Source organism: Lutra lutra, chromosome 17, assembly GCF_902655055.1.
Source record: "Lutra lutra chromosome 17, mLutLut1.2, whole genome shotgun sequence".
Taxonomy (NCBI): Eukaryota; Metazoa; Chordata; class Mammalia; order Carnivora; family Mustelidae; genus Lutra; species Lutra lutra.
In genome coordinates this window covers 16,366,272-16,382,179 of record NC_062294.1, presented here as the reverse complement: position 1 = coordinate 16,382,179, position 15,908 = coordinate 16,366,272, and the positions used below count along the sequence as shown (strand labels likewise).

Sequence of the window (15,908 nt, the reverse complement as noted above, 5' to 3'; positions counted from 1 at the left end):
AATATAGGAAAGAGGGGCGCCTGGGTGGCTCAGTGGGTTAAAGCCTCTGCCTTAGGCTCAGGTCATGATCCCGGGGTCCTGGGATCGAGCCCCACATCGGGCTCTCTGCTCTGCAGGGAGCCTACTTCCTCCTCTCTCTCTCTGCCTGCCTCTCTGCCTACTTGGGATCTCTGTCAAATAAATAAATAAGATCTTTAAAAAAAATATATATAGGAAAGAATTAATTTTTATCAACTTTAACATAATAGTGGATATACATTTTAAGTTGTATAGCTTATAATTAAGGTTCAGTATATAGGTATTAATTATCTTAAATTCGCATACAGTTAGGTTCATGCTTTCCCATAATAGTTTTTTTTTTCTTTTTTCTTTTATAATAGTTTACTGAGATATAATTTGCATACCATGCAGTTGAGCCTTTTAACATGTACAGTTTTATCATATTCACAAAGTTGTATGACTGTGACCATTATCTAATTTTAGAACATTTTTATTGCCACCAAAAAAAGAAATCCTGTACCTCTTAGCAGTCACTGTTCATTCCCCTGTTATCCCAGACCCTGGAAACCACTATTCTACTTTCTACTGGATTCTGCTGGATTTGCCTACTCTGGACATTTCCAATAGGGGCCCTGGGTGGCTCAGTTGGTTGAGCGGCTGACTTCCGCTCAGGTCATGATCTCAGGGTCCTAGGCTCCCTGCTTAGCAGGAATTCTGCTTCTCCCTCTCCCTCTGCTCCTCCCTCCCTCTCTCCCTCTTTCCCTCCCCATCTGCTATTTCCTTTGTCTCTCCCTCTGTGTGTGTGTGTGTGTGTGTGTGTGTGTGTGTGTGTGTGTTATAAAGAAGTAGCAAGATTTGAAGCTAGTAGAGCTAGGCAAGATTTGTTTTATAGGAACTTGTGTGTTGAGCTAAAGAATTTGAATTTTAACCTGTCCACTTTAGGAAGCCTGAGGCTTGCACTTAGACTTTAGAGGGGGGAATATGAGGGAAGAGAAAAAGTAAACATAAAAATAATACACAGTGAAAGGGCCCCAAAAATCCTTTTATTTAAAAAATTTTACAAAAGAATGTTCCATTATGGGTTCCTGGTTTATGTTTATTTCCATGAATATAACCTTTTTGATAGGTTTAAGCAATTGGAATAGAAAGAGAGGTGAAAAGGAAATAGGTTAGTAAGAAGGGTTAGAATTGGAATGGGAGGTAGAGGGAAACAGGAAGATGAGAGGGAGGTAGAAGAGGAATAGGGGCCAAAAGGTGATAGAGGTGGAAGGGAGGAGAGGAAGCAGACATTTGATCTTCCAGCTAGAGACACTCAGTGGAAAGAAGGCCTATTGCCAGAATTCATGCTGTGCTTTGTGACACTGAAAAAGAAGGTCTGCTTTTACTTGCTGGTTTAACAATGACCACTAGATCCACTACCTGTTTTTTTGTTTGTTTGTTTGTTTTTAAGGGGATAGAAGAATTATCACCTTTTATTTTCTTGACCTATTTCTATTTCTCCAGGCAATACAGGTATACATGGTTTTTGTTTGTTTTTGTATATTGCGTGCATTATGTGGTGATACTATATCAAATTAATAATATCAATTTTCATACTTTTTTAGTATCTTCCCTACTATGCTAATTTTTAAGATAAAACAAAATTAATTAGGCTTTCTTCACAATAATATATACTGGATTAAATCTGACTGAATTTCATAAGTTTCTACTTCCCTTATTTCTCTGTATCCCACAACTTTAGGAAAAGGATAATATCATTGGGTAAACTTTCCTTCTCTTCACAGAGATTATTAAAAAGATTTACTAATTCTTTTGGCATGTTGAAATATTTGCTGTTATTTTTCCGCATCCATATATTCATTAATTTTTTTCAGCTTTATTTTTGAGGCTATTATTTGAAAAGCATCTAGAAGCACATTGTTTTTATAGTACCAGAGAATTGGCTGCTTTTTAAAATTTTTTTAATTGGCTGATTTTTTTGTGTTACAATTTTTTAAGCAGTACGATCACTTTCAAGAGCTGGCTTAGTAATTACTTAAAGATAAAATAAAATAGTTAATGCTTAAATAATACTGACTTTGATTCTGTTTAGAATGGTGTTGGGGCTGTTAGGTAACCATTAAACTTTTTAATAGAAAAGACCTTCTAAGGTCAAAGGTTAAAAGTTAAATTATCTTGAACTAGTGACAGACTAGATGACAGACTAGTTCTTTGTGTAATGTAAATACAAATATATAGAAGATATATACATGATGTACCCTCCAAGGAGCCTCATTTGGCCATCATAGGCCCTTAATACATAAAAGGAAAAATGAGATAGGAAAAAATAAAAGCTTTGATAAGCATCAGTGGTCTGGAATTTCCACATAGTATTTGAAAATGAGGGGAAGGGTTGTATACTTTCCATTCATTTCGTTAATACAATATAGCCGTATAATTGTCATCTCTTATTGTTTTCTAATCAAAATAATATTTACTGGGGTACCTGGCTGGCTCAGTCAGTGGAACATGGCAGCTCTTAATCTCAGGGTTGTGAGTTCAAGCCCCATGTTGAATGTAGAGATTACTTTAAAAAATCTTTCAAAAAAATTTTACTGTGTTTTTCTTGAATTTCCTTTAAAAACAACTGAGTTCCACTCTTACTCTAAAAAGCTGTAAATAAGTTCAGTTAATTCTTCATTTACAAAAGGGCATATAACTGCCGGTATTTGACCAGTAACGGTTTCCATTCTCTTCATATATTAATCCTGTGGGTTCTAACCAGTATATATGGATATACATTCACAATTTCTTTTAAACTCTTAGACACTGCTGAAAGTGTCATTTGCCATTTAAATATTTAATAAGCGCAGGATACTTACTTGTTTGTATCAGTATGTGAGGCTAAATGATGCTGCAGTAACACCAACAACAAAAAAACTCAGTGGCCCTCAACAACAGTTCTGTTTCTCTCTCACTTTATGATAATACTGGCTATGGTTTGGAAGCAGGGCCGTTCTCTTCACTCTAGGATCCAGGCTGAAGAAGCTGCCCTTATCTACAACACTGACATTTTTGTAGTAGAGGGGAAAAAGGAAAAAGTGGAACCATGTAAGGTTATAAAAGCTCTTCCTTGGAACTGGCATATTATTTCAGTTCACATTTCATTATACAAATGAGTCACATGGCCAGTTCTGACCTGAGTGGCACAAGAATTATAGCCTTCTCACAAGGAAGGACCAAGAGAAAGAGGGGCAGTGAATAGTTTAATAATAAAAATTTCCCATATGATATGATTAAAAGGATAAAATTAACTATTTAAATATGTAAGTGTCTACAGAGAAAAAAGTTAAACTTTTCCTAAAGTGTAGTGGACTCTAATTAATTTAGAATTGGTGAGTTATACAAGCCAAATTTAGTTTACCTTTGCAGTGCTTATGTTGTGAGGTTTTACTAAAACAACAGATAGTGTAATCTATGTGAAAGAGCTTAACCTCCTGGGGAACAGTTTTTTTGGATACTTAAAAGGTATTTATTTGCACATGCCAGCATCTCAGAGTATTTTGGTGGAAAACTAGTCCTTAAGTGTCAATAAGGAAGAATTTTTTTTTTTGTTTTTTAAGATTTTGTTTATTTGAGAGAGAGAGGGGGATTGAGAGAATGAGTGGAGGGGCAGAATGAGAAGCAGACTCACCATAGAGCAGGAAGCCCAATGTGGGACTTGATCCCAGGACCCAGGGATCACGACCTGACCTGAAGGCAGACACTCACCCAGGCACTTGAAAGGAAGAATGTTTTTGGAGTCAAATATATTGGGGAACCTATATACTATATTCGTTATTGGATATTTATAGCGTTTATCAGAATATTAAATACTTTGAGAAAGCCTTTTGTTCATTTAGTTTTGCTTTAACCCAGTATTTTCCTAGATTTACTTAATTTAGGAACCTGTTTTGCTAATTAATACCTATTAAATTTTCTTAAGGAAATCCTGGCATGAGAAAGTTGGTAGGCTAATTGTAATTTATTCATTAGATCTGTGCCCTCAGTACTTTACAATTCTTTTGTTTATTTTAGTAGTGGTTACTTAGTCTTTATGCACTAGTTTTTCAATTGTTTTATTTTTTAACCTCAGGTTATCCTAGTTCAGGGAGATCCTCTGGTAGAAAAAACTATTCTGAATTGGATTCAGTCAGTTTCTAGGTGTTCTTTTGGTGTGGGGCCTCTGAGTCCTGGGTGTAGATCCTTAAAGAAGCCCTCAGTACCACCTAGGGGCAGATACTGCCTCAGAAGTCTTGTAATGGCAAAAATATAGCTGACATTTTTGAGGTTAGGATTGTGGGACACGCTTGTTTTAAATAGAATTTTTTTAAAATATTGAGACAAAAAAATTTTAAAAATATTAAGACTAAGTGCACATCTTAAAACTTGTTTGTTATTCACATAACGATAAAACAAAGATGACATATAAAACCTCCTCTTAGGCATTAGTCCATCTCTACAAAGTCTTATCAGAGTTATTAAAAATTTAATATGGATTTTTCCTTTTTTTTTTTTCTGTTAGGGTGAAAGTTAAGTTGCAAAGTAAAGGAAGTTAAATTCAAGGGTCAACAAAGACAATTTCTAGAACTGATTTTAGAAAAGAAATAAGTGTTGGTGGTTCTTTTTATGGAATGCTTATGTGTACCCACAGCTCAGCCAGCAGGAGTGCCAGAAATCTTAAAGAAAAGCTTGCATAGCTGTTCAGTGAAAGGAGAGGAAGAAGTATTTTTAATTGGCAAGAACTTTCTGAAAGGAACTAAAGTTATTTTCCAAGAAAATGTTTCTGGTAAGTAGGCATAACGCTGGTATGAAGATTGTTGCACGTTCTACTTTGTTTTAAAGATATAATAATAGCTACAAAATAAAAAAAGTTTAAAAATTTTAATAAATTACTGCTTTTATTTCAATCAGATGAAAACTCTTGGAAGTCAGAAGCTGAAATTGACATGGAATTATTTCATCAGGTATAATTTAAGCCTTTTTGTCATTTAATTATTTACTCTCTGAGAAATTCAGTTTTGTTCTGAAATTTTCCTGAATCAAACAGATTAAATTTCTTCTTTATGTGGGATTCATATAAATCATTTAACTTTCTTTCTTGAATTTCTGTAGCTGAAAATTCTACTAATGCTAGAAATGACAGTTCTCTATTTTTAAAAGTTTGAAGCATTAGTAAATAATTGTTAATAAGTGAAACATTTATTTCCTAATATTTGTTTTTTCTGAGGATTTGGATTATCCTAGCCTAATATTTAGTTTATCAAAGGGAAACTTATTTACTGAGTACCTGCTATGTCAGGGGTTTTATGTTTGTTAGTTACCTTTTCACAGAGGCACTGTTTGTTAAATTTACACAAAAGAGTCTGTATTGTAGGACCTCACCATGTATTGTTTTCAAAATGACAAGGAAAAAGAGCTTGAAAACAAGGATTAAAAAACTGATTGAAGAATTAGAATGTAGAACAAATAGGACCAAACTTACAGAAATTGAGACTAGCAGAAAAGGACAAATTTTTTAACAAATCAGGTAGAACGCATATGCAGAAGAGTAGCATATATAGGTGTGGATCACAGACAGAGAACAGCAGAGCAGGAATAAACTAATGTGTAAAGTACCTAAAGCCTAAAATTTACCATAAAATGTTGATAGGAGTAGAAAAGAGCACATGAAAACAAGTAGAGAGATGGAAGAGGCAAAAATTAGAGACTGGCCAATTTATCAAAACAGTTTAATCTTTTTAGTTTTTAAAATTTTTTATTCCTTTGTATTTTTTTTAAAATAAATTTTAAAATATGTATCCAGTAAAATACATTGCCATACTCAAAGCTAAGGGTACAGTGTTCCCTCATTTCAGATACTAACCAGCCACAAGTTCAGGGGTCTTCTGACCACTCTCATTTTTGAACAGTTGGCTTCAAACTTAGGGTTTCCCACTCCCCACTTAGATTTGCTAGAATAATTCACAGTACACAAGAGGCACTATATTTAATTTCAGCTTTATTATAGTAAAAGGACACTAATCAGAACCAGCCAAAGGGAAAGACACATAGAGTAAGGTCTAGGAAGGTCCCAAAGGTGAAGCTTTTGTTGTCCTCAGGATGCTTTACACACTTAGCACATCTATGTGTGACAATATGCAGAGTATTTTTTTTTTTTAAGATTTTATTTATTTGTCAGAGAGAGAGAGAGCGAGAGTGAGCACAGGCAGATAGAGTGGCAGGCAGAGGCAGAGGGAGAAGCAGGCTCCCTGCTGAGCAAGGAACCCTATGTGGGACTCGATCCCAGGACTCTGGGATCATGACCTGAGCCGAAAGCAGCCGCTTAACCAACTGAGCCACCCAGGCATCCCCAATATGCAGAGTATTAACAGTAAGGAAGCTCACTCAAGCCATTGGCGTCTAGAGTTTTTATTAGGGCTTGGTCACATACTGCCCATGCAGCTAATCTTTAGTCTCCAGTTCCACCAGAGGTTGGAACTGATACGACATTGCAAAGTCCCCTTCATTAAGTCACATTGTTGGACTGTCCAGTGACCAAAGCCCCCTGTCAGAAATACTGTCAGAAATATCAGGCAGGAGTTTCTAAGGTCTTAGAGATTACCTTTCAGTAGCCAGGGGCAAAAACTAAACCATAGGGTAAAGTTAATTCTTCACAAAATAGTATCCTATTAAAGTGGAGCTTCTTACATACCTAGACAGATACTATGTAGAAAGCTTTCCTCTGTCTTTATGCTACTACATGCTGCGAAAGGGAGATAATAGGATGTAACAGTCATTCCTTTGTCACATACACTGTTGGGCAATCTCTGTCTTAACTGAAGTTATAGCACTTGCTTTGTCACAAGCAATCTTGGTTACCTCAATAAGACAAGTCACTTTCATGCCCTAGTTTCCTAATCTATGAATTTTTACTAAATTATTTAAGAGGTCCCCTCTAACTCTGACATTTTATGATTTCTTATATAACTTATTTGAGCAGACCATTCCCACTTCCCATGAACCAACAGTGGCTTCCTTTCGAGGACTCCCAGAGGTTAGGGACAATGTATTATGACTCTTCTGTGTTCCTCATAATATTAAGCACTCAATAGATACTCATGAAAAACTTGTTGGTTCATTTTATTCACTTTGAAGAAAATGAGGACTCGGGTCTGAGGTTCCTTATTCTTTTTGAGGGTACTTCAAACCCTAATTTCAACCAGGCTTTTACATGCCTATAGTTTTGGTCTTGACTGAAGCTTAATTTTTCCATGCAATACTTCTGTGTGTGCCATAAACATGTTTTGTTTTTTGATGAGTTGGTTAAATTAATGTAAACTCCTTTACAAGTAATACTGTTACAATTTCTCTTCCTTACCTTATCCTATAGCTAGCTCTAGAGACTGAGAAACTTGGCCTATAAATTATACAAAATATTAATAAGATAGCCCCAACAAATTATAGTCTTAACTTGCTGTCTCATGTAGAACCTAATGGTAAGAAATCTTTGTTTCTTCTCCTCCTCATCTTCTTCCTCCTCTTCTTCTTCTTCTGCATCTTCCTCCTCCTCTTCATCCTCTAACTCTTCCTCTCCCTCTTCCCCTCTCCTTCTTTCCTTCCTTCCTTCTTTACCTTTGAGGCATGGGGTAGTTAATATTCTTAAAACACTTTTTTTCAGGGTAGTTATGCCAGCTACAATAGATTAAAGAAGAATAATCATAAAAATAAGACATGGTGGAATGGAAAGGAATTAATGTCCTTATTTGGTGGCTATATCTAGAGGTCCTGGGGTTTTTGCAAGCAAGTATGTATAACAAACTAAAACATAATATGATCTTCCATTAATTCTGTGGTTGTGCTGTTCATTTTTAAATTTTAATTTTTTTCAGCAAGCTGTCTTTTTTTTCCTAAGGGACTTTCTGGGACATGTTTTAGAATGGGATCACAGTGAAGATAAAAAGAATTGATCCAATGGATTATATTAAAGAAAAAAATTAAACATTTAGGGGTGCCTATCTGGCTCAGTTAGTGGAGCATGTGACTCTTGATCTAAGGATTGTGGGTTTGAGCCTCTGTGTGGAGATTACTTAGAAAAATAAAATTTTAAAAAAATTAAACATTTAGAGGGAAGGGTACTCAGAAAACAAAAGAAAATTGTAGTCAGTAAAGAAATACCAGGCCCATACAGAAAAGCTGAAAGGACCTCTATGATATTAAAACATGACCAGAAGATGGTATAGTAGAAAAGACCATTTAAAGAACCTTGCAAATTGCAATTATGAATAATTGTGATAACTATTCATTTATAACCCCAAAATCAACTCCTCAGACATTAAACTTTTTTATTATTTAAAATTAAAAATTGAGGGGTGCCTGACTGGCTCAGTCAGAGGGGCTTGTGAATCTTGATCTCAGGGTTGTGAGTTCAAGCTGCATGTTGTGTGTAAAGATTAAGAATGAATAAAACTTTAAAAACAGACTTAAAAATTTAGATTAATGAAGTCTGGGGAAACAGTTCTTTGTTTAATATCTGACTCTTCTATGCAAAGCCATAATATGTCTCAGGTACATGTATACCAAATGTGGTAGGCACAGGGTCATTATATCTATTCCCATTTTAATAATTTCAGATAAATTCTGTAGAAATTGCCTATTAAATATATACAAAAAGATAGGTATCTTAAAGATCAATCTCTAAGAGATCTCTTTTACATATATTTAGATATATATAGTCTCTTTCTATGTGTGTGTGTGTGTATATATATATATATATAAGACATACACACATATTAAGACTGTGTGTGTGTGTGTGTATATATATATATGTATATATACAGTCTTAAAGATAAGTTGGTTATGAAAGAAAGCAAGAGAGTCTCAAAGCTTGAAATACAGAGGTGATTTAAAGATGGAAACTAGGAGCTAGATATGGTCTTATTAAAAACTAAGAAGTATACAATTCGATTTAAGAATAACTTGTTTTGGGGAGCCTGGGTGGCTCAGTGGGTTGAGCCGCTGCCTTCGGCTCAGGTCATGATCTCAGAGTTCTGGGATCGAGCCCCGCATCGGGCTCTCTGCTCAGCGGGGAGCCTGCTTCCTCCTCTCTCTCTGCCTGCCTCTCTGCCTGCTTGTGATCTCTCTGTCAAATAATAAATAAATAAATAAATAATCTTTAAAAAAAAAAAAGAATAACTTGTTTTATAAAACATAAAACAGACATTAGTGTATCAAAAACACAGGTGTATAGATTGTTATTTCTCAACCCTTAGTCTTCTGAGTTCTTTCTATTATATTCTTTAGAGGGAGAGAATAAAAAAATAAGGAGAAACTTAGGAGTTTTGGAGAAGATGGAATTTTTAGTATAAATATGGAAAGACAGTTCTTGAAAGAAATGCCAAAAGAGATCCTCAGAAATTTGGGGAACATCTAAACTAAACAAAGCCTTGAGAATTTAGAGGTTATGTATTTTCAAATGATTTTATTAGGAATTTTGTTTTGTTATGTGTCTTTAATTATATATATGTATATATAGCCCCAACTGCAAAATGAATGTGGCAGTGATAAATTATCATTTAGGAGAATGAAAAATATCTAACACCATTGCTTACAAGTTCTAAAAAAGATTATCTGCTGAGAAGAAGAAAATTGTTATTTTGAATCCAAGCAGATTTTTTTAAGAAATTAAAATTGGGATTGCTTCTGTTTTTCATAATTTTTTATAAAGATTTTTCTTTATTTATTTGACAGAGATCACAGGTAGGCAGAGAGGCAGTCAAAGGGTGTGGGGGGCAGTAGGGGGGAAGCAGGCTCCCTGCTGTGCAGAGAGCCCAATGCGGGCCTTGATCCCAGGACCCTGAGATCATGATCTGAGCCAAAGGCAGAGGCTTTAACCCACTGAGCCACCCAGGCGCCCCATCTATTTGACTTTAAATGAGAATTAAAGTGGTTAGGACGCAGTTGTGAATTGCATTGCAAAGTACATCTCACAATTGATGTTGTACAAAACATATGATAACTGACATTGTGCTTGGTGGACATATTTTTTCTCAAAATTTATTCATTCTTTTATTCAGCAAATACATTTGAGTGTATTTGGTGTAAAGTGCTTAACAGTGGATATAGAACAAAGAACAAAACACCCTAGGTTCTTATGGAGCTTAAATTCTTGTGATTGGAGAGAGACAAAAAACAAACAAATAATCACAGTAATTTCAAGTGGTGATAAATGTTATTTTAGAAATAAACAAGATTATGTGACCAGATTGGGAAGGGGTGCTACTTTAAATAGAATGAAAGCCTCTCTGTGGAGGTAACATTTTGAATAAGACCTGAAAATGGGTAAGGAACTAGTCTTTGAAGAGGTGAAAGAATATTTCAATGGGAGAAACCAGCAAGTTGTAATGACTATGAGGTTTAAAAAAAAAAAACGAATTTAGTGTGTTAAAAGAATGGACTGAGAAGGTCAGTGTGGTCAGAGTATAGCAAGCCTGGGGGGAATGGAAAAAAGATAAAGTTGACAGGAGAAGCACCTTGTAAGCCATTGTAAAACATTAAAAGCAATTTTAAGGTTAATGTCCTGATGCCTGTGAACCTGAGCTTTAAGTTGCATTTTTTTTTTCCAGTCAGAGTTTTTTATACTTTACAGCTAACAAGAAATGTATTTAATTATAATTATTTCAAAATTTTAATTTAAATATTGCTTCTTTTTTAACTCTTGGTATTTCCTTTAAATTTAGAATCATCTTATTGTGAAGGTTCCCCCATATCATGACCAACATATAACTTTGCCGGTATCAGTGGGAATATATGTAGTGACCAATGCTGGAAGATCTCATGATGTTCAGCCATTCACTTACACTCCAGACCCAGGTATGTCAAAATAAAAAATTCTGAACTAAAATCAGTAAATAATTTCTAGTTCTTTGGAAGCATATGAATACCAGCGATCCAAAAAGAAAAAGTTGTGTGCTGAGATGAACTGATACTAAGGGCATTATTTCCAAAGAAGATGGCCACCAAATAATGTTTTTACTCTTAGGTGTTTTTTCTGCCTATGCTCTAATAGTAAAAAAGAGAAACTAGGAATGCTTTAAAGAATTATATCTTCAAAACTATATCATATAAATTACTTCTTAGTAAGAATTATCATTCATTAAGTACGTCTTAAGTTCCAAGTGACAACCTTGGGAAACAATACTTCAGTCTGTGTCTGGCTTATAGGATGTATTTTGGGAGAAGTGAGAGATAAGCTTGGATTGATAAATGATAAAATCACAAATAGAGTTATATGCACGTAACAATTTCTAATTTGTGTAGTCAAAAATATCAAAAGACTGCTAGTTAATGAGTATTTTAAATATAATTTCAAGCATTTAGAAACCAGAGCAATAAGAACAATTGAAATGTTTATAAGTTTAGAAGATCTCTGGGTAAGAAGTATCACAAGAATTTTTTGCCTACATTCATTTAGTTGCCTAGAGAAGGAAAACCTTTTCCTGGCAAAAGTGGGGAGAACATTTTGGAAAATGAAACTCTTCACAAGTTCCATTGACCTAGGCTTGGTTTCTGCCATGTTTACCATTGGTTCAGTTCATTCCAGTCTCGGGCACACTTCAGAATTAGCAGTTCTTCCATATTTGTAAGCTTATCATTTATGTTATTCCCAAATAGTTTCAGGAGTCAGTGAAGTCCAAAGTGAATAAAGGTGGGAGGGGAAAAAGAGTCCTGGCAAGAGAAAGCGATGGAAACAGTAACTGGGACAGTTATATCTAGTCTTACTAATTACTTTCTATCACTCACCTCTCCCCTTTTTAAAAAATCATGTCTGAATTTCACAGCATTTACTTATTCACCATTTTGCTACAAAAGTATGCCACAGTATATAGCATTAGTGAAATTAATATTTGTTTCAGAATAAAAGATTAGCAGTAAAGTTTTCAGACAGGAAAAGGCAAAGTTTAGAAGTAATAGTTTCAGTAAAAATAGGAAAGAATAGATACTCAAAGATCAAAAATTTGGTTGTTTTCTTTCTAGGAAGGTTTCAAAAATCCAAGGAAGTTTGGCTTAAAACTAATGGTATTTAAAGCATTTTAGTAACAGCTAATTACTTAAATAGTGGCATTTAGTATATTTTGTGATAAGGAGCTTATTCATGTTGGGGGAAAGCTGGCATAATTGATACAGAAAAACATTTTTCCTAATAAGCTTCTCTATCATCTGTGTGGAAGGGAAGAGGGAAGTTTATATGTGTGGTTGGGGAATAGCCTTAAAGATTTTACAGTCCTGAGAATACTGAGGTTTTATGGTTATTTGTTTGTTTTTACTAATCAATTATGAAGAACATCAGGACTTAGTATTAGCACTAAGAATCCTCATTTATTAGTAATACATGCTGATGATGAGAAATCCCCCTTTGAAAATTGTCAGATTAAACAACTTTTAAGTCTTCTGCTTTACTACATATACTAATTGGCCATCTTTGGCCACATTTTAAGTTTTTCCTTTCATATTTTGTATTCAGTATAACATTTGGTATCAGAAACTCTTAAATAAATACATAGTATGCAAGCTTTGTAATAAGACCTTATGCTTCAGTTTCTGCCTTTATGTTATAGCTAATTAAAGAATCTTCCTATAATTTCACTTTTTTGTGTTTTATAAAATATAATCATTTCAGGTATACATGAGAGAGAATATGATTTTGGGAAAACGTGGTTATAGAAAATTTGCACTATCTCATTATGATAAACCAATTGCTGTTGTGATTCATCTGGGACTGTAGTTAAACATTTGAATATTCAGTTGTGTAGAATTATAACAGCAAGAACTAGGCTTACCCTAATATGCACAAGTCAGTGTAGAAATGGCAACCATTATACTATTTGTCTCAATATTTAAAAGTTATGATTTGACTAAGATACTTTCATATTAACCTGGAAGTCGAGATTTGAATTTAGGATTATCAGAATGCTTGGGAGTTCTAGGCCAAATATGGCAACATGAAGAAAAAGGATTCCCCAGCCTGCCAGCCTTCTTTTCTCTTTTTTTAAAAAAAATTTTTGGTAAAGATTTTTATGTATTTGTCAGATAGAGAGAGAGTGCACAAGCAGGGGGAGCAGAAGACAGAGTGAGAGCCAGGCTCCCCACTGAGCAAGGAGCCTGATGTGGGACTCTGTCTCAGGATCCTGGGATCATGACTGGAGCCGAAGGCAGACGCCCAACCAACTAAGCCACCCAGGCGCACATCTTTTTTTTTTTTTTTTTTTTTTTAAATTTTGTTTATTTGAGAGTGAGAGAATGAGAGGAGGGAGGGTTGGTCAGAGGGAGAATTAGGGCCTGATGCGGCACTTGACACTGGGACTCCAGGATCATGACCTGAGCCAAAGGCAGTCTCCCAACCGACTGAGCCACCCAGGTGCCCTCTTCTTTTCCCTTTCTTAGCTTCATTCTATCCCTAGGGTGCCTTTGTGCACCAACCAGTGTTTCCAAGCTCTGTTCACTCTATAGGCTCAAGACTATACACATAGGCTAAAATAGTTATGCAGAAAATTTGGGGATCTTGGGTACTTGGTACATGGTCTAATAGTAGGATTAGGGCAGTGGTTCAAGTGAACAAAAACTGGCTCTGCACACACTGTCAGACATGAGCCTCTCTAAAGCCCTCTGAGTCTAGTACTCCTAAAAAACACATTGCATGTGCATGTTCTCAAGCATTTAGATACTTTACAGGGTCGTAAAACTTTCTTTCATTGCTAGTCAACAAAGCTTTTACTTCCATCTGTTAAGACACACAAATCACATTAGCTGTTTTTTGTAGTGACTCAGCAGTGGTGATTTCTATAAGAAATGAGGGATGTAAAATTTATGCTTTTTGTCATTGTTGCTGTGACCAACAACTGACTAAAACTTGATTTTAAAAGTAAAAATTTGAAGTGTTTTCAAAGATTAGTTTCTATTTTAAAATGTGTAATTGTTGGGGCACCTAGGTGGCTCAGTTGGTTAACTGTCCAACTCTTGATTTCTCTGTTTATGATCTCAGGGTCATGGGATCAAGCCGGAGTCAGGCTCCACACTAGGCATGGAGCCTGCTTGAGATTCTCTCTCTCCCTCTGCCCCTTCCACCCCGCTCACACATGCACTTTCTCTAAATACATACATACATACATACATAAAATTTGTAATTGCTAGAATTAATGTTATGGTTTAAAATTGTGGGGCGCCTGGGTGGCTCAGTGGGTTAAGCCTCTGCCTTCAGATCAGGTCATAATCTCAGGGTTCTGGGATCGAGCCCTACATTGGGCTCTCTATTCAGCGGGGAGCCTGCTTCCCCCTCTCTGTCTGCCTCTCTACCTACTTGTGATCTCTCTCTCTTTCTCTGTCAAATAAAAAAAAAAAAAACTTAATAAAAAATAATAATAAATAAAATAAAATTGTCTGTGGATTTCTTTTCCATTCAATTCTCTGTATGTCGTTTGTTGGACCGCCTATGTAGCACACTAAGATAAGTTATTTAACTTCACCCTTAGATGTGTACATTTTGTCTTTTTATTCACAATTAATTAGATCTTTATAGTCTCTTTATAAATATCATTTCACATTTCCATGTCACAAATAAGAAATTAGAAAATAAGGTGGGGCTCCTGGCTGGTTTAGTCAGTAGCACATACCACACTTGATCTCAGGGTTATTAGTTCAAGGCCCACATTGGGTATACAGTTTACTTAAAAATTAGTCAATAAAAGTAAAAATTTAAAAGAAATTGAAAGTAAGGTGACTCATTTCCCATTCTGAATAAGTTAGGGAATATAAAATAAATACATTGAAAAATAGAAATTAAAATATTTTTTTAAAAATTACTATATAGGCATTTTAAGCAGAAACTTGGAATTTATTTAACTTTATCATTTCAGAACTAAACCCTATTCTTAGGCCCATTAAATTTTAAGTTGCCATAGTAGCAACTGTAGCTGTAGTTGATATGACTAGATGTAATAGTCCAGCGATTCTCCATTAATAATATACAAAGATTATTTTTTCCAAGGCTTTACAAAAGGAATAATTGTAATGTTACATATTCTCTGTGTTCATCACAGCTTTTTTCAAATTCAGTTCAGTTAGTTTACAAATGTTTCTCAATCAGTTTTTTTAAGAATGGTGAATTTTTGTTATCTGGTATTACACTATATTTGATAATTTTTAAAAGTTTTGTGTCAGGGCGCCTGGGTGGATCAGTAGGTTAAAGCCTCTGCCTTCGGCTTAGGTAATGATCTCAGGGTCCTGTGATCAAGCCCCGCTTCGGGCTCTCTGCTCAGCGGGGAACCTGCTTCCCCCTCTCTCTCTCTGCCTACTTGTGATCGTTCTGTCAAATAAATAAATAAGTTAATAAATAAATAAAAGGTTCATGTCAGTTTCGGGGTGCCTGGGTGGCTCATTCAATTAAACCAGCATCCGACTCTTGATCTCAGCTCAGGTCTTGATCTCAGGGTCATGAGTTCAAGCCTAGCGTTGGGCTCCATGCTACATGTAGCCTACTTAAAGAAAAACAAAAGTTTCATAACAGTGTTCTACTCATCACATATCAACGTGAATACTGTTATAAGAAGGATTTTTTTTAAGTTGCTGTTGCTTTTGTTTTCATAAGTGAGCATGTGCTACTGCCCATTTGGTTGCTGAATTTTAGGGCATAGATTGATTGGTGGTTATAAGAACTCATTTCTTGGGGGTGCCTGGGTGGCTCAGTCGTTAAGTGTCTACCTTTGGCTCAGGTCATGATTCCAGGATTCTGGGGTTGAGCCCCACATTGGGCTCCTTGCTCAGCGGGGAGTCTGCTTTTGCCTCTGCCTGCTGCTCCCCCAGCTTATGTGGACTCCCCCCAGCCCCCGTCTGACAAATAAAATCTGAAAAACAAC

The 15,908-nt window shown here is 35.5% G+C and overlaps 1 protein-coding gene across 5 annotated transcripts in view; it reads left to right on the top strand.

Moving 5' to 3' along the window:
• Window positions 1-15,908, top strand: part of NFAT5 (nuclear factor of activated T cells 5) — a 113,756-nt gene that overhangs the window by 76,959 nt on the left and 20,889 nt on the right. For all 5 annotated transcript variants that reach the window (XM_047709942.1, XM_047709944.1, XM_047709945.1 and 2 more), the window contains 3 exons: window positions 4,673-4,807; window positions 4,933-4,985; window positions 10,737-10,869. In XM_047709942.1, coding sequence (XP_047565898.1) covers window positions 4,673-4,807; window positions 4,933-4,985; window positions 10,737-10,869 — 321 coding nt within the window. The remainder of the gene's footprint in view (window positions 1-4,672; window positions 4,808-4,932; window positions 4,986-10,736; window positions 10,870-15,908) is intronic.